We start from the raw sequence: 22093 nt of genomic DNA on the forward strand, positions 1-22093 counted from the left end.
GGGCCTAGAGGAGCTGATCCTTTCCACCGTTCACCTTAACTGTCTGCCACACATGCAGAACATTCTCACTGATCATATGAAATACATGTATATGTCGCTAATGTGTCTCACACAGTCTCATTCATACGTGTTCCCATTCATAAAAAAACTAGATGAGTTTATTCAGGAAGCAGAAGTGTAGATGGCAGCAGTGAAGTTTTTAAAGAAAGACATCGACCCAGATTTTGAAAAAAAAAAGATTTTACTACCTCATACTTGTAGATAGAAACTTGTATTTTGGTTCCCATGTGAATTGGCAGTCACGGCCCTCAGGTGTTGCTATTCATTTGAGTCATGTCAAGTCGAGGAAGTCTGGCAATCTGATTCTTTATCTCACAAGATTTATTTTGCACGTCTCTCATTGGGACTACTGTAAAGTAAATATGCCACTCGGTGAGAAGTTGAGGCGAGCTGCTGTACTCCCAGTCCTGTTGGAGGCTGATAAGAGGTTGAAAGATCCTGTTTCTGTCAACATCTTTATAGAGACTATATAATAACATATTTTTCAGTGAGGGAAATAACTAGCTGAATGAGTTGACAACTGATTTTTAGGTGGATTTCTCCTTTAGACCAAATTATATGATCAAAAATGCTTGACACTACAGGGCTTTTTTTCCCCCCGTCTCTTTTATTTCTCTGTAGAGAATGGCCAGTGGTGGCGAGATGCTTTTAGAGAGTTCATTACAACAAGAGGGCATTAAAAACCTGGCCCGCTGTTAGGACTGTAGTTATCGTGAGAGTCTCCATTAGCGTTTAGGGCACAGAGGTGCAGGCATTAGAGGGAAAACACCACTCAGCAGCCACTACGGTGTCAGTGTCAGTGATGTCACTCCCTGACAAGGCTGACCTGGCAAGCAGGATGGTAACTACTCAGCCTCGGCGAAGCATATTTTGGACAGCCTGTGATTATTTCGCCAGAGGTTAAATGGAAAAGTTTTTCCTTCCTCTGAGGTATTATTGCGCTTTCAAAACAGAGGTGAGGAAGTGCGAGCTCTCTGTCTCCTCTTTCTCTGTCACTTGATGCCCGAGTCTCTGCTTGGCTGTGGTGTGTGTTTGCCTGAAGAGGTGCAGAGCTTTGCATACGTTTGACAGCTTCCTGTGCCTGTTGCAAATGTAGAGCAGTCCAGTGCGTCATGGCTGTTGCTGATTTACATATCGGCTGCCTCTAAAGAGTAACAAGGTCCTACTGACAGGTGTAGCATGGCCACACACACACACACACACACACACACACACACTCACAGGGGTGGAAGAAGTATTCATATCCATTACTTAAGTAAAAAGTACTATTACCACACTGTGAAAAGTCTCCACAACAAGTAAAAGTCCTGCATTCAAAACCTTACTTAAAGCAGCTGTGGGTAGAAATGGAGCAAATATGATTAAAAAAAGTTATTTTTAAAAAACGGTCACTATATCCTGACAGTAGTGCATGAGACAGGTAATCCGGTGTCCTCCGGTGCTCCTAATGGCATCTGCAAGATTTCACAGACCGGATGAAAACAACCAATCAGAGCCGAGCTGGAGCCTTGCCGTCTCTGAGCAGCTGTCAATCACTCGCAAACTCCGATCAAACGGCCAACCTAGGCAGCGCTGATCAAATATGAATCAATATTCTGTTACTGTAATGCATATTTCTCTCCTCAAATGCTTTCAGAAACATCTTGTAGTGCACTATTTAGCTGTAAAATGAGAAAGTTTGTGACCCGGCAGCCTGGCATGTTGAGATCAGTTGAGGAAATACTAAGCACCACCCACCAGCCGGAGCAAACTTTCTCCTACTGCAGGTTTTAATACAGTACTTGAGTAAATGTACTTAGTTACATTCCACCACTGCACACACAGTGTCCTACTGTTACTCAGTGTTCCCAATCCGCTTCTTACTACAAGCATGAACACATTTAAGAACGGTTTTACAGTTTAGAGCAAAGATTACAACATTTAGTATTTTCCCTCCTTGCTTTTCTCACTGATTTGCAAGTGGGCGGCGTCAGGTTGGAAAATGCGGATGTCACGTATTTCACTGCAGCAGTCAGTTGAGCAGCATTTAGATCAGAATCTGATGGCTGTTTGTTAATGTTGCTGTTATCAATCAATCTGATCACAGTCACACAAATAAATAATACATTTACCTTTAACTCTGCTGCTTAATCAGTCAGTCATGAATATTACATTTTATTAAGAAATGGGAGCTCCACCGATTTTTCACATCAAAGTATTTTTTCTACATTCTTTAAATCGAAAATCCCTAAAGAAAATTTACAGTAAAGAAAAGTAATTTTCATTTGAAAAAAAGCAAACCATACATTAGAGTAAATGAAAAAACGATGGCTTTAGGTCTTAAATTCCTTCAAAAATTAGTTTTCTAACACATAAAGCCCAGTCCTGCTGCACTTACATAAAAACACATACATACACACACACACACACACACACACACACACACACACACACACACTTCTTCCCACCTGTCTGTAACCATAACTCCTACTTACCAAAAGCTTCTTTCATTAACTAGCCTATATGTCTTCTTTTTCTACTCCCCTCCCCACTTCCTCGGCCTTGGACCCTGTAGATTCGGATTAACAGGGAAGTAAGTACTTCACTGCTCGTTCTTCTGCCTTCCATCGCTCTATTCCCGCTCTTCTCTTCCCACTTCCCTCTTCTCTTTCCACTCTCCTCTATCCACAAATGCTCGAAGGTGTGAAAGTGCATTTCAGGTTTGTGCACATTTGGCAACCCCCCCCCTCCCCCTTCCCCCCCACCAAAAAAAAAAAATAGAAACAAGCCCTTGTAGCTAATGATGAAACACAAGGAGATGTGTCCTCTCCGGATAGAGCACCGTGCCGTTTTTGTTGGTTCTCATAAGTGGCCAAGACTCAGGGAGATTAGTTGCTATGACGACCGTCTTAAGTGGAGGAGTGGTAGCATTGCTGTTAGTGTATGGCCGTAGAGGCCAGAGAGGAATTGTGGATAGCAGGCCTCACAGCGCTGGTCATCCATCTCCATTTCAAACATGTCCCCGTTTTACATGACTGGATGAAATTCAGTTTAGCAATCCATCAGCGACATGGACAGACTCGACACATTAGGAAGATGCCCTCTGCAAAAAGATGACATGTTATCAACATGGATTGTCCCATCATGTTGATTTGATGAGAGCTGATGGGCTCGGGAGTTTATTCAAATTATTCCCGACCTGCCTCCTCAACTCCGCAGAGTCATGTAAGGTAATTAGGGCGTCAATTATCCTCCCAGCTGCTCCTCTCAAAAAAGACCAGAACCACAGCATCCATGTGGTTTCCTAGGTGATGTTTTCATAGAATTGCGTCTCGGAGGCGGGTACCTCCTTAACTTTGAAAGGTTAGATAGGCGGTGCGTATTTTTCAGGACTTCTTTTGAACAGTTTGCTCGTCCTTAAAGTGTTCACAAAGTCCTTAAGGTGGTCTTTGTCTTGTTTGTTCCCCTCAAGGCTGTAGAGGTGACATCTCAGTGTTCATTCACATTCATCCCATACTCACCGTATGAAAATGTCTGCCATCTATATCAAAGGCTGTCACATCCTTTGATATAAAAGATCTCAAAATACTTCACTCTACGTATCAGATTTAGCCTTGAAAACGGTTTATGTTGCTGATGATATCATGCATTTCTGTGAAACCTGTGTATTCTATTCTGAAGAACTCAAGGGGGGAAGTTTTCTGGGGAAAGACATGTTGGTTAAATCCATCCTCCCAGATGTAGCACATATTGCATGTTCAATGAAAATGGATTTGGTTTTATGGGACGGCGCTCTGAGAGAGAGTTTGATAAATAAATCGGACACCTGAAATTGAAGAGTGCGCGCCTTCAGCTTCTTTATCATACCGTTATTAAACTGTCACAGGGATTCAGTCATTGTTCAGCTAGCTAGCCCCGACTCGTTGTCGGGAATCCACATTTCATTGCAATTTATCAGCAGCTTGTCAAGACGCAGTATTTACCATGTGTTTGCCTCAACTGCTCCAAACTCTCTGTGGAGTGTGTGAGGGCAAAGACGTGGCCTGAAGTCAGCGATAGGTCAGACAGTGTTGCAAAACGCGATGCACGGTTGCAGTGGGTCAGTAGGAAAGCAAGGGAAAAGGGTGAGACAGAGAGACACCCTCCCGTACAGCTGTGCCCGAGGCGCAGATGGCTTACTCAGCATGTCATCCCTCTTCTCTCTTTCAGGGCTACCATCGATCCAACCACTTCATCGCCACTCAGGGTGAGTATCCCGGCAAGGCTATAGGCTGTGTTTATGTGCAAGTGTGTGTGTGCATGCAGGACAGTGAGCACCTTTTTGTCGCCATGTAATAAATTGAAGATGATCTAACCAGTGAGCCTTCTCATGCACAGTCCCTTCTTGCCAAAAAAACATCTCTTATGGCCAATCCAAAGGTAATAGTATGACTAACAACTTGTGAAAGCTGTGCTTGTGATGTCATTGAATTAATCATGAGAAGAAGAGGTGAATAATTAAACACATTAATTATAGCTTCTCAATCTCCATGACATGCGGAGCGGCATGTTCATTGTCGTGGAGAGGACCTTTGGTTCACCCTCAAATATAAAGTCGCCTCTGATGGACAGTTGGACTCTGTTAAAAACATTCCCTCTGCTGTTTCTAAACCCTAAGGAGTGTCAGTTTCCAGGGAGCTCCCATCACAAAGTCACCCAAGGTCTGCTCATCTGCTTATCTGGCACCAGCAACTCCTCCTCATTCCCCCCCCTGTTAGAGAGATGAAACCGGCAAGGAAGAAAAAAGACGTCAGCAGTGTTTTTGTCTCTCTGAGCATTTCTTTCCTACGTGATCTTCGTGTTAAAGTTGTATCTCGCTTCCTAAACGTCTCCTCCTCAGATGACAGTGAGTGACTGATGGTCCCCCGGGCTTTCATCATCAGCTACTGCTGTTGTTGTGTCGCTCATCGCCCCTTCCCTTCTGCTTGGAATTCCCAATAACTTTATTGACAGCGCAATCTTGAGAGATCAGTACCCCCGCCGTCTCGGGAAGGACGCTTAGGTCGCAATAATACGAGATTTCACAACAAGCGAGAACTCCCTCATATTGAGCAGGGCGTGCTTTGATGCTGCTGTTTTTTTTTTGTCTCTATCTTGGTTATTTCTTCCCACTAGGACCCAAGCAGGAGACTCTGTATGATTTCTGGAGGATGGTGTGGCAGGAAAATTGTTTCAGCATCGTCATGATAACTAAGCTGGTGGAGGTTGGCAGGGTAAGTGATGTGCTCTCCCCCCTTCCTCCCCTCCTGTCACCACTCAGTGCTCAGAAACATCCCTCATTCACCATAGGGAACATTTTGGTGTCTATATAAAAGGCTTTTATGTGTGTCACAAGTATAGATCTCACAGGAGCTTGCTGTGCATGCAAACGGCAGCCTAAATGCTGATCATTTTGGTGAGGGTGCCCTGCATTTATGTGAAATCGCAAACAGTAGGGAGACTTCAACATAAAGAAATGCACTTATTCGCTTTTTTTTTGTTGTTGCTGAAAGTTAGATGAGAAGATCAATACCACTCTTGTCTGAGAGCGGTGTCAATCTTCTCATCAAACTCTCGGCAAGAAAGTGAACAAGCATATTTCACAACTAACTTTCTGCACTATATTATCTTTGTGGTAATCAGTGCCTGAGTTGGATCAAAAACATTTTCATATCAGTTTCATAACATGATCATTGCACGTGTCTTGGATATATCTATATTTATACACATATCTCAGTTACATATCCCACTTCAAATGTATTTTTCTGCATTTCATTACATACAGCGTACATTGGTTAATAAAAAACTGTATATGTGGCTATTTATACAAATCAAATTGCACATTATTATATTATTGCATATATGCTATAATAAAACCAACTGAAAGTATGATATCTGTTGGCATACAGATTAAATTGAATGAGACAGAATACCGTAGGCAAGTCCATGATTTATGAGCAAGACTGCATTTTATTCAGCTCCAATGATGCAGTCCCATCAAGTGACACCTTGAAGTACAGTGTGTCAATTCAACATAAATTGAGTACAACTGAACTTATTTATTGAACTTCCTCCATTATCTCACGCCTGAAAACATGGAGGCCTTCAGTGCTTTGTTGTCATACTTTTTTTGACATTCAAAATTGGATAGAAGCAGATGAATACCGTATAAAACCTGCCGTTGAAGGCTATAAACCCAGTAGTGCAGCAGTCAGGTGCACTGTGCCCATGGTGCAATGTGTCACCGCCGTCACAGTAGTTGGAAGCTGACGGGGGAGGCCTCGGTGTTGGTGCCGCTAGCTACTAACGCCACAGGTACAGCAGCAGCAGCTGCAGCATTCAGAAATCGCCTTTTAATCTACGCAGCTGTCTGCACCACCCCCATGCAAGCTTATGTCTCGCCTGCGTCCACAGGGGTGTTTTTTATCGCGAGGGATCGTCTCGCTTCCCAGCACTGGACACTTTATGGTCTGTCACTAGATACAACACATCTGATTGGACAAACGCTTTCCCTCTTGGGTTGCTGCTCCCAACTTTCAAACCGGAAACAACATGCCGTCTCCTTTAGAAACGTTCTTCTATCACGAAAATAGCTCCCCGAAATTTGTTTTCGAAAAACATTTTATGCGAGAAATAAGCCATGCTGTTTTTATTTTAGATCGACAACGTTTAGTTTAAAAGTTTCTCGGGAGTTTCCAGAGGCGTCGAGTCGCGTCGGACTCCCCTGATTTGCATAAACTAGCCTAGACCTCGACTTTATGCAAATGAGGAGCGGCCAACATGAAGCCCTATCTCTCGAAATCGCACCGCCACACTACCAGAATGCATTGCACTGCTGCTTACATAGACAATGAATGTGAAGCGTGGAAAGGACGAAGGCTGTGGACATGTACCATTGGGCATAACTGCATTTATTTACGCTTAGTACTTGTAAACACTGGACTAAAATCCGTACCGGTACTCAGTACTCAGTCCCAGTGAGTACCAGCCCTATTCAAGCACTGGTGGCTTTGAAAAAACATACTTTAGGCCAAACTGAAACTTGAAGCACATTTCATGGAGGTAATTTACCTGGTATCTTCCTTTAGATATCTTTGTCAAAGAGGGGGAGATTTAGAGAAATTGCTTCTTAAGAGGGAGCCGTTTTTGGAAAATTAGGCACTTTAAGCCTCAGAAGGTTAAATTGAAGAGCATTGAATCATTCCCTAAGGTTACTTGTGGACAAAAATCCGTACCGGTACTCAGTACTCAGTCCCAGTGAGTACCGGCCCATTTCATGCACTGGTGGCTTTGAAAAAACATACTTTAAGCCAAACTCCACAAAGTCTCTGCGCACTATACATTGAACAAATGCATTTTAAAGGATTGTTACATGGATTGTCCCTTATTTGTCTGTTTTGAAAACATCATGAAATTGCGACTATAATGATTAGGGTCCATAAAATGTGTTTTGAAATACTTGTGAGGCATAAAAATGTCTGAGCCACACATCTAGGGCTGCCGCATGACTCCACAGGTTTAATGGCTATGCTGTAGTACTGTTATTATCCACCTCACATAAATACCTGTAGTATATGAATTCTGCTCTAAGCACCCCATCCTTTTCGGTCCACGTAAGAGAAATGTATTTCTCAGTGGATGCTTAAAATAACACCACTTTTCTAACCGTAGCCCTACATCCAATTTGGTTCTCCGTACCAACAATTCTGGGAACAGTCAACAAATGAGGACTGGTCCTGCCGTGTGGCTGAATCCAAATAACACCTCCATTAACAGAATTACCTCCTTTGTGCCTTGTCTTGGTGAAAATGATTGCCGACCTGCTGTTGATTATGCTTCCCACCATTATGTGATTATTGTGCTTTTCTTTTCTTTGCCCTCCGAGATGAAATATCTGCACAGGAACAGATTGTTTTTGTTCTTCCACGGCATTTGAAGTGTAACCTTTGTACATTTTCAACTTATTAAATTTCACACCAGTATCAATTTGTTCTAGTTAAATCAAAAAATTAACTGCTTAATATTTGTATAATTATCACTTACATATGAATTAGAATGACACAGGAAATATTGAATCTCTATTACCGTCAAATGAAGTGTTACAATGATTCCTGTGAGATGTTTAATTAATTACAATTGAATGCTTTATTTAATGCTTCAATTTCAAATATGATGGAAAGTACCCTTAGGAAAGGTTTAAAGGAACAGTGTGTAACATTTAGGGTGATCTATTGGCAGAAATGGAATATAATATTAATAAGTATGTTTTCTTTAGTGTATAATCACCTGAAAATAAGAGATGTTGTGTATCTGTTACCTTAGATTTAGCCATTTATATCTACATATAGCTGGTCCTCTTCACGGAGCCTGTCGCCATGTTTCCAACCAACGCCAGCTCTAGATAGGGCCATTTCACATTTTTGCATCGGCCACCGTAGTTCTCCTACACGCTTGGTACACGGGAGATGTTTCAGCTGGTTGCAATCTGCAACCACCCCACTAGATGTCACCAGATCCTACACACCCTACCTTTAAGGGTGTCACTTAGAGTCATCCATTAGACCCTAACTTAAACCTACAAGCCGTTACTCTCTGCACGTTCGGAAGCAAAGATGGCATCTAGTGTCATTTGTTCAACAGTTGAACCTTGTAGTCAGTTGTAATGCAGCGTCCTAAATCACCCCAACAGCATTGTTCAGTAGCAGAGAATGGACTTGCAGCACATTTAATGGAGGTAATTTATCTGGTATCTTCTGGTATCTTCCTTTAGATATCTTTGTCAAAGAGGGGGAGATTTAGAGAAATTGCTTCTTAAGAGGGAGCTGTTTTTGGAAAATTGGGCACTTTAAGCCTCAGAAGGTTAAATTGAGGAGCATTGAATCATATTGTCTTTAAAAGAACAGATTTTTTTTGTTGAAAGTGTGTGTTAAAGGATGGATGTTTTAAGGTCAACCGTATTAACCTTTTTTAAGTTAGGTTTATCCTTAATATCGGCAGGACGGACAATGGACATTCAACCTTCACAACACTATCAAACAGATTAATTTGTGCAGTTTTACAGGTACATTTTCCAAGAATGTCAACACGAAATTTAACTATGTTGTTTCACTATTTTTAAACAGGTGAAATGCTGTAAATACTGGCCTGATGACAGCGAGATGTATGGTGACATCAAAATCAGTCTGCTTAAGACAGAGACACTGGCTGAATACACAGTTCGCACATTTGCCTTGGAGAGGGTAAGTTTATCTAAGATTTACATTTTGCCTAGCCTTGTTTGCCTACCATCTCTTTTTACTCGTTGTGATATTCTTAGAATTAGAAGTAGTACATTAATAGAGGGGATTAAATACTTGACAGGACTTAGTGCTGATGAGTATGAGGGGGCCACATGTTAAACTGAGAGGAATTAACACCAGTAGCGAAGTGAATGCCTTGCCATCTTTCCAACGTAGCTGCTACAGTGTTGTGCCCCTGATGGCCTCCATCCTGTCAATCTCCTGGGGGATCTCTCATTGGAGGGGCTCAGAGCAACGCTGGAGTGACAGTGGCACAAACACAGCATTATCATCACGCTGTCACATTCGCTCTCCATGGGCACACATGCTGCTGCTTATTTAAATCTGCACGCATTTGGAAGCTGGTGACAGCTTGTTTTTCCATAGCTCTTTTCCTTCCTTTTTTTGGATTTCTGTCTTCAACAAATCTTTGCTTTGCGTCGCTTTACTTTGTCATCTCTGTACAGAGGAAGAAATTGCTGTGTGACTGCGGCAGCCTCCCAGTAGAGAGGAGAAAAACTCCCAGCCCTCCCTGAGCTCCAAGAGCCTCAGTAATTCCTTTTCGCGTGTCTGTCACACTGCAGCTGCTACTAACATGTGATGCCCAGAGGCCTAACTGTCCTAGAAGACCCTACACCCTACGTAAATAATGTCCTGGTTGTCCTCACGCTGAACCGAAAAATTTGTCACATCTATCACGGATGTCTCTGAATGGATGGGAGCACGTCTTGGATGAAATAAGGGCCTGCAGGCTACTATGGTTAGGATGCAAGCAGCATTACATGTAGTGTTTTACATGTAATGCTAATGTGTAGCGTGTTTCTGTTGACAGAGAGGATACTCAACCAAGCACGAGGTGCGTCAGTTCCACTTCACATCCTGGCCCGAGCACGGGGTGCCCTATCACGCCACTGGACTGTTGGCCTTTATACGAAGAGTGAAAGCGTCTACACCTCCTGACGCTGGCCCCGTTGTGGTCCATTGCAGGTAATGCGACGCTTAGCAGCAGCTGTGACCTGTAGTGTTATAAAAACCAAACCAACGGTAACTTTTATTGGAAATATGAATGTTATCACGGTTAATTTTTCAGAGTATGGCAAGTAGGAATAGGTAGTATTCTCCTTTGGGAGGCTCAGAGCCACTACGACGTGCAGAGTGAGGGTCACATGATCGACGGAGGCAGCCGTTTGCTTTGGTAGGCTACTCTTCGTTAGCCTTGCTAGCTAGGATACTTTGGGGGACTGACCATTGTTTTCCGAACGCCCATATGCTCAGAAAATACATACTCTTCGTGCAACAAACAGAAGCACATGACTTATTATCATGCAGAATGGCGTCATTGGAACATCCTGTTTTTTTTTTTTCCACTGGTGACCACTCTGCCTCTTATGACTCGTTGCCTTTGTTGGATTGGTTGGTTAGGTTTAGGCATGAGGAGTGAGATTAATTAGGTTTAGGGTAAGAATATTGAATAAGAATAGTAGGGTGAGTCACTACATGGTAACCTAATTGCGAAATCATGCAAAAACTCTCGCAACCCGACGAACTATCCTAACCTTAACTATTCGAGGTCAATGCCTAACCTTAACCATCTTGCAAGAGTTTCGCAATTTGCGTGTTACCTTCTAGCCACGACCTTTTGCCATGGTAGGAAAAAGAAATATTGCAACCGGGAAGGTCAGATGACGTCATTTTGCATATTAATTAGCCATGTGCTTCTGTGCCTTGCAGGAGAGTTTGTATTTTGTGAGCAATGGAACAATGGCACGGCACCGCTACTTGTCCTGTAAAAAAAATATTAAAACACAAACTAGGGTAAGGTTTTCTAAACAAGCTGCCACATGTCTCTGTTCTCTTTTACACACAAATACCTTATTTCTGAGATTCATATAACACCCTGAGTTAAACATTTTCAAAGGCAAAGACCTTGGTTATAAGATGCTAAATAAAGACTGGACTGGACTCCAAAATGTGACTTTGTGCCCGCCAAGGAGATTCATTCAAGATGTAATCTGTTTATTCAGATTCAGAACAGCATCGTGCCAAAATGTAACCCTAGTCGAACACAACGCTTATAAGATAATAGTGTAATAACACCTAGCACAGTGGCGCACAGTGCCCCTTTGACTGCTAATGCTAGCACTAACGTAACAAACTCCATCTGTGGCATGACCCTCGCCTCGTACGTTGTAGCTGTCCTTGATAACTCTCATCCTCTTTTCAGTCATGTAGTGCAACAACTTGTGCTCCAGAGGAGACATGCTGTGTCCTGAGAAATGTTCAACAACATTTTTACTAACTCAAAAGTCTGATGATTTAATGCCTTCAGTGTATAGTTCCTCATGAAAGATGTCCTCTGTGTGGCAGTGTGGGGGCGGGCCGCACCGGCTGCTACATTGTGCTGGATGTCATGTTGGACATGGCCGAGTGTGAAGGCGTCGTGGATATCTACAACTGTGTCAAAACCCTCTGCTCTCGACGAATCAACATGATCCAGACAGAGGTCAGGTCGACCGCACAGCGAGGAAACCACTTCACATTCAAACTCAAGTCTAATATCTCCATTTTTTTCCTTGCACATATTCAGGAAGTTATATATCACTGGTCATAATATGGTAACACGTCTCCACTGGAAAACTTGTGGAGAGTGGGTTTTTTAAACATTAGTTTTTCCCTCCTGTTGTTTGGAAATTCAAAGCGCGAGGGGAGGGTGTATTATTATACTCCCCCTCTGGGACTCATGTAAAGGTCATCGCAATAGTTTTAGAGAAAAGACTTGCATTGTCTCTCAGTGTGCTGCGTAGGCACGTGCTGTTCTTTTAGATGTGCAGATAATTTGCATATTCACCCCTTATTATGTAAATCCAGCATTGACTTAGCTGTTTATTACATTTGTAGTTATTTGCAGGGGTGCTCTAATTAAATGCACAAAGCATGTGTTTGTTTACCTAGAAATATGTATTTATTCTCCAACAGCTTTCATGCACCACCGACATTATAGCACATGTTTAATTCAGAGCAAGGTTATGAAAAATCTCTGCCATTCTTGTTATTGTTTGATTATTTACTCACATCTACATATCTTCTTAATCTGTTTCTGTCTCAACCTGCCTCCTCTGTAATGTATGTTTAGCTGTTTGCACCCACACAACAACCAGAATACACATGCATGCCTGCACACACAGAAGCACTTAATCATGTTACCTGTTGCCCTTTCAGGAGCAGTATATCTTTATCCATGATGCCATCTTGGAGGCCTGTCTGTGCGGAGAGACCGCCATCTTGGTGAACGAGTTTGCGGTCACCTACAAAGAGATGCTGCGAGTGGATTCCCAGAGTAATTCCTCGCAGCTACGGGAGGAGTTTCAGGTCAGTCTTTAGCTGGACGGCAACATCATGACCTTGATCGACTTTCTAAGCACATATATATTTTGGTAAAATATGCAGCAAGAACACACTAGCATTTATAATGCAATTTATCAAATATCATCAACAAAATTGTTTAATTTACCCTAATGTAACCTACTTGCACTACTAATAATAGCACTTCTAATACTGGAGTAGTACTACTAATACTACTAGAGTATTACTAATGATGGCACAGATATAGAATTTCATTTGTTTTTGCATGTATTTACACTACTGCTGTTACTACTACTACTACTGTACTTGTACTACTGCTACCACTAGCAATAATAATGCAGTAGTAATATTAATGGATGTTAATGTTTTAAAGCTAATGGTTTCCATATTAAGGTAATGGAGGAAACAATCAAAACTGGCTGGGCGATATGGCCGAAATCTTCTATCATGATATAGGTCATTTCATATCTTGATAACGATATACAGTATATCACGATATAGCAGGTTTTCTGGTAACTCAATAAATAAATAGTCTATATGAAAATCTGTGTTCTCCCGTGTTAATTAAATTCGTGACAAATAAAAAGTAATTTTTCATTTTAAGAACTTGAGTGCAAAATTAATATAACAGTTTTAAGTGAAATTATAGAGAAAAAATAAACAAATATAAGCCTCGCCTATATCATGATAGAATCAATATAGAAAAATATATATTATAGGCATTTTTATATTGTTTTGATGATATATATCGTCATATTAGTCACAACTAGAGGCAACCATATTGATGATCCATCGTACACAGTTTAGAGTATTACGTTTGTATGTCTGTGCTGCTTGTATTCTGTTGTGTACATTTGTTCAGTTAAGTTAAAGCTGAAGTAGGCGAGATTGGAGCAAATATGATTACAAAACGTTATTTCTATAAAACGGCTGCTATATCCTGACAGTAGTACATGAAACAGGTAACCTGAAAAAAAATCATGTGCCTCTGTGTCCTCCGGTGCTCCTAACGGCATCGGCAAGATTTCGCAGACCGGAGGAAAACAAGCAGTAAGAGCTGATCTGAGGTCTGCTGTCCATCTGCTGTCTATGAGAGCCGACTGTCAATCACTCGCGAACTCCGATCAAACGGTCAAACTAGGCAGCGCTGATCAAATATGAATCAATATTATGTTACGTTAATGGCTATTTCTCGCCTCAAATGTTTTTAGAATCATCTTGTAGTGTACGGTTTAGCTGTAAAATTAGAAAGTTTGTGACGCCGCCGCCATTGTAAAATCTGGTGAAGGAACGCCAAGTTCCGGTCACGTGACCGGAGCACAACCAACAGGAACGCTTTCTCAGTAAAATGCCCTGTGATTGGTCAAAGTCTCCTGTCACGGGCTAGATTTAAAAAAAAAAAAAAGCCTGAAAACAGAGCCATTAGGAGTTGCCCAATGATGCCAAAAATATACTGCCTACTGCCACTTCAAAACAGTCTGCTTGGTATTCAGCCAGTTACATAAACAATAGACATTTGAAAACCAACACAGAGTTCAGAAAGGAATGGGCTAATGGATGGACGTGTGTGTGTGTGTCATGTATATATCCATAAACGTGTGCGTGCGTGCGTGCGTGTGTGTGTGTGCGTGCGTGTGTGCAGGATGATGTTTGTTTCCTTTCACTTTTGATTCTGCGTGACTGTCATTGAAATCCTCTGCTTGGTTTGTAGGAATGCGGTCTCAGTGCATTTTATTAGACGTTGATTAGGAGAGAAGAGAGCCAGCTGTGTTCCCACATGCTTTACCTGCCTCACCCCCCTTCACCCCCCGCTCGCTGCAGAGCTCAACCAGCAGCCGCATTGATTCCAGATTTAGCATTTCAAAGTAATACTGGAAAAGGCTCATGCTCCCCCCTTTAATTTTATACTGTTTTATCCTTATACCATCCATAGAAATTATGACAGATGTGTATTGCTTAGAATTGGGGAATTGTTCTGTAGGTGGCGCGACACTCTCATTACAAACTGTTAGTTCTTCATAAAGGAAAATGTTACATGCCTCGCTTTGATCTTGTAAACTCATCCGTCTGACATTGTTGTTGAAAGCCTCTCCACCGCCCAATGAGCTCTCTGTTTGCCTTTTTACTCTGACATCCTGCAGACTGCACACAACCAACCGGTAGCACTGGCATCAGCAAGTCACAGATCTATTATTGATGCTGTGTATTAATGATCAAAATATTTTTTCACGTTGTCTAATGTAATTACGGCTAAATGAGCAGAGAGTTCTTCAAAAGAAAACTGGTATGCAATATTTCCCTTTGAGTTTTTACTTCATTACATTTCCTTCTATAATGCAGTGTGCCTAATTTGTCCTTTATTCTTTTGAATCAGTTTGTCAACGTGATGTTCAGAGTATTAAAGATTCTTTCAATTAACATTATTGGTTTGGCATTCTGTGCGTCCCCTCCCTCCTCCTGTCTGATTCACTTCTGTTTCTTCCTCCTCCTCCTCCTCCTCCTCCTCCTCCTCCTCCTCCATCATACCATCTTTGACTCCTCTGTTGTGTCTCCTCACTCCTCACACCTTCCATCTCTTTTAATTCTCTCTTTTAATTTCATTTCAACCTCCCCTCGCTCTCATCTCACCTCTTTAACGTTTCCATTTGCAGACGCTCAACTCTGTGACTCCCCACCTGGACGTGGAAGAGTGCAGCATCGCTCTGTTGCCCAGAAACCGAGAGAAGAACCGCAGCATGGACGTTCTGCCGCCTGATCGCGCCCTGGCCTTCCTGGTTACGACAGAAGGGGAGAGCAACAATTACATCAACGCCGCCCTCGCTGACAGCTTCCATCGGCAGGCTGCGTTTATTGTCACCCCTCACCCTCTTCCGGGCACCACGGCAGACTTTTGGAGGCTGGTCTTTGACTACGGTTGCACAGCCGTGGTCATGCTCAACCAACTCAACCAGTCAAACTCTGCCTGGGTAAGGTCAAAATGTTATATAGTGTTTTATTGCCATCGATTTGTTGACACTAAAGAAAAAGATACGTGGAAAAATGTTTCTCACACAAGAGCTGCTGTTTGCTGCACAAGTTTTTACTTTCAGTCTGGAGGTTATCTGAACTTTACTTAAGACTTTTCTTGACATACCGGCCTTCGCTGTTGCTGTATCTTAAACTGTGTTTGGGATTAGTTCCTTCCTGCCATTTTGCTGGGCTTTGATCCCTGACCATATTGATCTCAAGGCATGGCTAGATAACACCCGCCCCAGTTTTCCCTTCCCCTCCTCAAGTTACATCTCTGAAGACTAGGCTTGCACTATACCCTCCAGCCACATCTCAGGGTTTTTTTTCTGTTGGTGTCCCACTTTTTCTCATGAGCATACTGTATGTCTTTGTCTGTGCTGCTCTTTCCTTAACACTTGTAATGATAAGCTATAATAATAAGTTACACAACACAAGATTCAAGTTCAAGATTCAACTAAAAACACAATGGAACACTAGGAACAAATAACTAAACTCAATCATTTTTAAGAGGACATTTTAGAGCCAGTTAAAGCCTTTGCTATCCTGAGCCTTCATTGGAGCCCTTATGTCGATGCTTAAACTGATAAATATGGAAAGGGGAACTAAACCCATTTACAAAATGCATACGTGTTATTCCTATGGTCTAAGACAATCTAAAAAAATATTAGTAAACATGAACAACTCTCTCCCAAATCCAAAAACTAGAGTGCTAAAACTCAAACTTGTGATGTCATAGGGTATAAAGTGTGGTGTTGCTCCATAGACGATGAATGGGAGACTGATTGTGTTGACCCACACAATGTTTGTTTTGTTTTTTATAACCAAATGAGCTTTATTCTATTGTAGTTTTGACACCGAAAATGTTCCCATATATATATATATATATTTTCCCGGGTGTTCTCAGTGTCATCTAGAACATCTCTCCCCCTTCATTTTCTATGGAGCAGCTCTAGTCTTCCCTATGACATCACAAGTTTGAGTTTTAGCACTCTAGTTTTTGGATTTGGGAGAGAGTTGTTCATGTTTACTAATAGTTTTTGGACTGTATTAGACCATAGGAATAACATGTATGAATTTTGAAAGTGTGTGTAGTTCCCCTTTAAGGGCTATACCAGATAATCAGGTGCCACACCGAAAAACGCTTTAAAAAATCAGCAATAGATCCTAAAGTCTAAGGCATATAAATATAATCATATCAAAGAGTTTTTGTCAAGAGTCTGGCAGCCAACTGTTGAGAAAATTGAGCTATCCTATAATGTCCTGATTAAGACATGATGAACGGATCATTAATTAAGCGTAATTCAAATGAATGCATGTAGCCCGAGTGTCGTTAAAAATAAATGAATGATTTAATTGTGGAGTTATTTCTCAGGTGGGGGAAACAGGACTTAACAAACCTATAGTAGTATATAGTATAGGGCTCCAGACTGATCAAATGTAACTCCACGATTTTAGCAGAAGGATCAACATACTCTGTACAACTTGACTCTGGACGTGTTCAGCCAATAATTAAGATCTCCATTTTGTTGGAGTTAAGCTGAAGGAGATTGGCAGACATCCAGTCCCTTAATGGCAGATAAACAGTAACGCTGCTGAATAATTCATCAACCTGGGGACAGGTATGACTTGACATGATCGGCATAATAATGGAAAGAAATGAGAAATGTCATGTTGTCTAAGAGTGTAGCCTGAGGTAAACATGGGAGGAGAGAATATGATTGGCCCCAGAATGGACCCTTGGGGTGCACCACACAGGGACGCTGCCCGCGAGGAAGGAAAGACCTTCGACACACACAACACAATTTGCGGTAGACAAACAAAACCATTCAAAGACAGTCCTGGAGCTACTTAAACCTCTGAATACGATTATTTAATCCATTGTGTCTGAGATCAGAGCAGAGCATTAGGTAGCAGCTTTCATCAATGTATCATTAACAACTCTTACAAGGGCAATTTCAAGTGCGTAATTTCATATTACCGTGCGTAGTATTAACACTTGTTTAATTATACTAACACCTGTATAATTAATATGTGTATGAATGATTAGTGAATCACAGAAACCACCTGCAAAAAGCCAAAGACATTGAAGATAATAGCGTATGCAGAATCTAGATTTTTGATTTTTAGGGCATAAATGCATTACAAGCTTAGCACAGTAAAACTTTAAATATTAATCATGTGAAAAGTGTATTACATTGTATTACAACCTTGGAAAGCAGATACTTACTCTAAATTATGAATATTTTTGTCCAAGGTCTACCCTTAGATTGTTGTAAAATCAGCCCTTAACATTTTTTCAGTGTTTCTTGGATAATGCTCTGCTGGAGATCATTATTTACTGAGTATAAGTAGCAGCAGTGGCACTACTGCTTCTAAAGGGTCCATTATTTAGCTCCTTTATAAAAAAGAGAATTTACTTAACTAACTAAATCACCAAAGATATTGCTTTTTTAATATGTAGTGTGGCCAACTTATTGAAGTCGTTGTATTTCACAAAAACTGAACAAAAGTGGTCCAAGAATGTATTACTCTGTCTGTCTAAATGCACCTCTTACATCAGTAACTAAAGGAATGTATTTCAAGGTAGACAGTTGAGCACTGCTGACAGTTTATTCACAGTAATTCACTGCTTTCTGGCACTCATTATAAGAGTATTCTACCAAAAGATATTTGTCAAAAGAGCTTTGACGTCTCTGAGCAGCTGTCAATCATGCGCAAACTCTGATCAAACGGTCAAACTAGGCAGTGCTGATCAAATATGAATCAATATTCTGTTACTCTAATGCCTATTTCTGGCCTCAAATGTTTTCAGAAACATCTTGTAGTGTACTGTTTAGCTGTAAAATGAGAATGTTTGTGACCCAGCAGCCATGTTGAGATCAGTTGAGGAAATACCAAGCCCCGCCCACCAGCCGGAGCAAACTTTCTCATTTTACAGCTAAACAGTACACTACAAGATGTTTCTGAAAACATTTGAGGTGAGAAATAGGCATTACAGTAACATAATATTGATTCATATTTGATCAGCGCTGCCTAGTTTGACCGTTTGATCCGAGTAAGCGAGTGATTGACAGCTGCGTTCGTTGAATGAACAGCCAATAGAAACGCTCTCTCTCTGAAATGACCTGTGATTGGCCAAAGTCTCCCATCACGGGCTAGATTTTTTAAAAGCCTGAAAACAGAGCCATGAGGAGGTGCAGAAGTCTAGTTACCTCTCAGAACACTTAAAGGGCCTTGACAGGCTGTAATATTGTATGTCACTAAGTTATATTGAATATCAAATCATTGTGTATCATTAAATATAGAGATTTAGGGTTTCTGTGTTAGCTTTTCTGCATGCTGTTCTGTAACACCCTGTGTAGTCTGGTAATACAAAAAAAATCGGAAATTGTAGGTCAGCCTGTTCAATCCACTTTCCATCCGCTCCCCTTTAAATGTGTTTCATCTCTTTTCTTCCAGTGCAATGCAGCCCTCTTTTGGGTCTTGCCTGAAAATTGAGCCTTTTTAAGTTGATCATTGCGAGATCTTGCTATGAACTCTGTTATAGAGTTCATTCGTGGCACTGGAGTACTCTGTCTCCCTCTTGTTGTAATCTCCATCTAAGCACATTACATCTCTCCCTCCCCGCGCTGCCTCTCTCCCCTTATTAACACCGGTATGATACCATAACCTGTTCTATGTAGGCACACATTATCACCACTTCTGTCCTTGCTGATATTATACTTGTGTGTCTCTATGTCTCTTCAACTGTATTATGTTCACTGCATACTATGCACACCCTCACACACACACATACTTGCTTAATTTCATCATTTGAGCTTCTTAAAGTTCATCTCTCTTTGATAATCCAAGGTTGTGAGAGCAAAAGGCCTTTTTTTGGCCACAACTACTGAAGAATGTACGAGTACTGTGTGTGCCACATTTAATCACTGATAAATCTCTCTCTCTCTCTCTCTCTCTCTCTCTCTCTCTCTCTCTCTCTCTCTCTCTCTCACCTCCCACTCGACCTGTAGCCGTGTGTTCAGTACTGGCCGGAGCCTGGTTTACAGCAGTACGGGCCCATGGAAGTGGAGTTTCTGTCCATGTCAGCAGATGAGGATGTCATTACTCGTCTGTTTCGGGTCAAGAATGTCACGAGGGTGAGTCATTGCGGCTCTGAAAAAAAGCCTGCACAGGACATGTTGTTCCGCTCGGTGGTATTTCACAAAATGATAACTTGAACCTCATTAGAAATGCATTAGCTGTGTGGTCCTCACCGGTAATTCAGATGTGACATTTTACCTACAGTACATTTAGAGCTGCCAGCTGTAATGTGCGTATAAAATCCAACCTGACACAAGTCCTCAAAGTCAAAGCACTATAGACTCGGCTGTAAGAATACTGTGTACCTGAAACCTTCAGATGATGATTTGCATGTCTATATAACTTCTTGTATGTGCGCAAAACTCAAAGGCTGGATGCTTCACTTGATGCTGGATTTCTACACAGTGTGTGCCTGTGCATCGTTATCTGTCTATATTGCTTTATTGTGCATACACAACGGCTCTTCTCTAGTGTATGTCTCACAGGACAGAAGGGGTTGTCAAATAAATATACTCTAAAATAAATACACTCTGAAATATAGCCCGGAGATTTGTACTTGAGCACAATGGTACATCAACGTATTCATAGACTGTATTATACATACTACAAAAGGACATTGGTTTGATATTCAGTAGTCCAGAAAATTGAACCACTGTTTCCATAAGATGTTCCCACAAGAATGATACATATTATAAAAAATTTCTATGGAAAACATACAAGAAAAGCCCATTAACATGCATGCAATAAAGGTCAGTCTCTTCCTTTTTCAATTTCTTCTTGTCATTACCTAGATAGGCGTCTTCCCTCTCTTAGGTGCCTGTTGGCATACTAAAAAGGGGACTTTCATCATCATAATGCATGCCATATTTTCAGTCGAAGGATACTCTTTTCAAGCTGCAAAAGCAGACTCTCTTTTCATTTGTTCATAAACCTTGTCACACATTTTTTTTTTTTAAGTATACGGCATGTAGAGATTTAGGAAGACCTCGCTTAATAAACGCACTGACAGCTCTGTCATGGTAGAGGGAGCACAGGGGATGTCACTTTGGTCTTTTCTCAACTTCTTTTCTCCACATGTGTGCATATGTATGAATCATTTTGGCTTCACACACACACTTGTGTTGAGTGTGTGTGTATGCAGGTATGGTTTAAGCCTGCAAATTTGCATAAGCGCATGCATGCATTCTGCTCAGGATCGCTGTCAACCAATTATTGAAGGAATCTGTATGCAAGGCGTCTTCTCGACGCCATTAGAAGCAGCACGACACGCGTTGCCCCAGAACTTCCTGTCTTGATTGGCACCCTCACCTCCTCTGTTGACTGCCCTTGTCACTCCCCTCTCTACCCATGGCACCGTTTTTTTTCTACTCGGTGCACACCACTGTCAAGGAGAGGGCGACTTAACACAGCATGGGAGGAATCAAATCACACAGAAATAACACACACCTCTCCCTCTCACTGCCCCTTTCTCAGTGCATTAGTGCGTACGCTTCCTGCGCGTGACAATGATATACAGTGCTAGGGAGTAAAAGTCAAAGGAAGTGCAAAGTAAGCATATGTATGTGTGGGTATGAGAGTGGTACAAAAAAAAAAGTACACAGTGTAAATCCCACCTCTGCTGAGGCAATTCCTCCATGCATCGTTGGTGTCTTTGCCAGCCCAATTTGCATGAGTTACAGTTCTCCGCTGGTCCTTAAGTATTAGGTGAGATTCCATAGGACAAGGTTATGAACACACAGGGACCTCTCTCACGCGCAACCCGAGCCCCGCTTACACCTGCAGACCCATATATCTCAAAGTCACTCTGCTGAGTGAGCACAGCTGAGAGCGCCCAGCACGCAGCCGGGGGAGCACTCAAACACGGGTGTTAACTGGCACACGTAAAAACACTGAAACTACCAGACAATGTTACACAACACAGACACACAAGTGCACATGCGCACTGTACGATTACACTCAGACTCCATGTGTTTAATGTTTCCTGTTGCCTCCCCTAGCTTCAAGAGGGCCAGCTGGTGGTGTGTCAGTTCCAGTTCCTGCGCTGGTCGGCGTATCGAGATGTTCCAGACTCCAAGAAGGCTTTCCTCAATCTGCTGGCTCAAGTGCACAAATGGCAGCGGGAGTGTGGAGAAGGACGCACTGTTGTCCACTGCCTGTGAGTAATCTGTTAGCAACACGCATCCTGTGCTGTAAATTAAAAGAGGAAAAAGGAGACGAGGCAGAAATATGTTCTCTCTGAAAAGGTCTCAGACATGGAATTACTGCTGTTGAAGAGTGACATTTAAAAGCGCAAAATGTATTCT

At 41.8% G+C, this 22093-nt stretch overlaps 1 protein-coding gene across 7 annotated transcripts in view; it reads left to right on the top strand.

Annotated features, from left to right (window-relative positions):
- ptprub (protein tyrosine phosphatase receptor type Ub) overlaps nucleotides 1–22093 on the top strand; it is a 185815-nt gene that overhangs the window by 158045 nt on the left and 5677 nt on the right. For 4 of the 7 annotated variants that reach the window (XM_037785733.1, XM_037785736.1, XM_037785734.1 and 1 more), the window contains 9 exons: nucleotides 4249–4285; nucleotides 5194–5291; nucleotides 9180–9296; nucleotides 10168–10322; nucleotides 11703–11838; nucleotides 12555–12704; nucleotides 15350–15664; nucleotides 19721–19846; nucleotides 21788–21945. In XM_037785733.1, coding sequence (XP_037641661.1) covers nucleotides 4249–4285; nucleotides 5194–5291; nucleotides 9180–9296; nucleotides 10168–10322; nucleotides 11703–11838; nucleotides 12555–12704; nucleotides 15350–15664; nucleotides 19721–19846; nucleotides 21788–21945 — 1292 coding nt within the window. Of the gene's footprint in view, nucleotides 1–2614; nucleotides 2633–4248; nucleotides 4286–5193; nucleotides 5292–9179; nucleotides 9297–10167; nucleotides 10323–11702; nucleotides 11839–12554; nucleotides 12705–15349; nucleotides 15665–19720; nucleotides 19847–21787; nucleotides 21946–22093 lie in introns of all 7 variants that reach the window. The other 3 variants (XM_037785731.1, XM_037785732.1, XM_037785735.1) reach the window with 1 other exon arrangement.

The sequence above is a fragment of the Sebastes umbrosus genome, chromosome 11, assembly GCF_015220745.1.
Source record: "Sebastes umbrosus isolate fSebUmb1 chromosome 11, fSebUmb1.pri, whole genome shotgun sequence".
Classification (NCBI taxonomy): Eukaryota; Metazoa; Chordata; class Actinopteri; order Perciformes; family Sebastidae; genus Sebastes; species Sebastes umbrosus.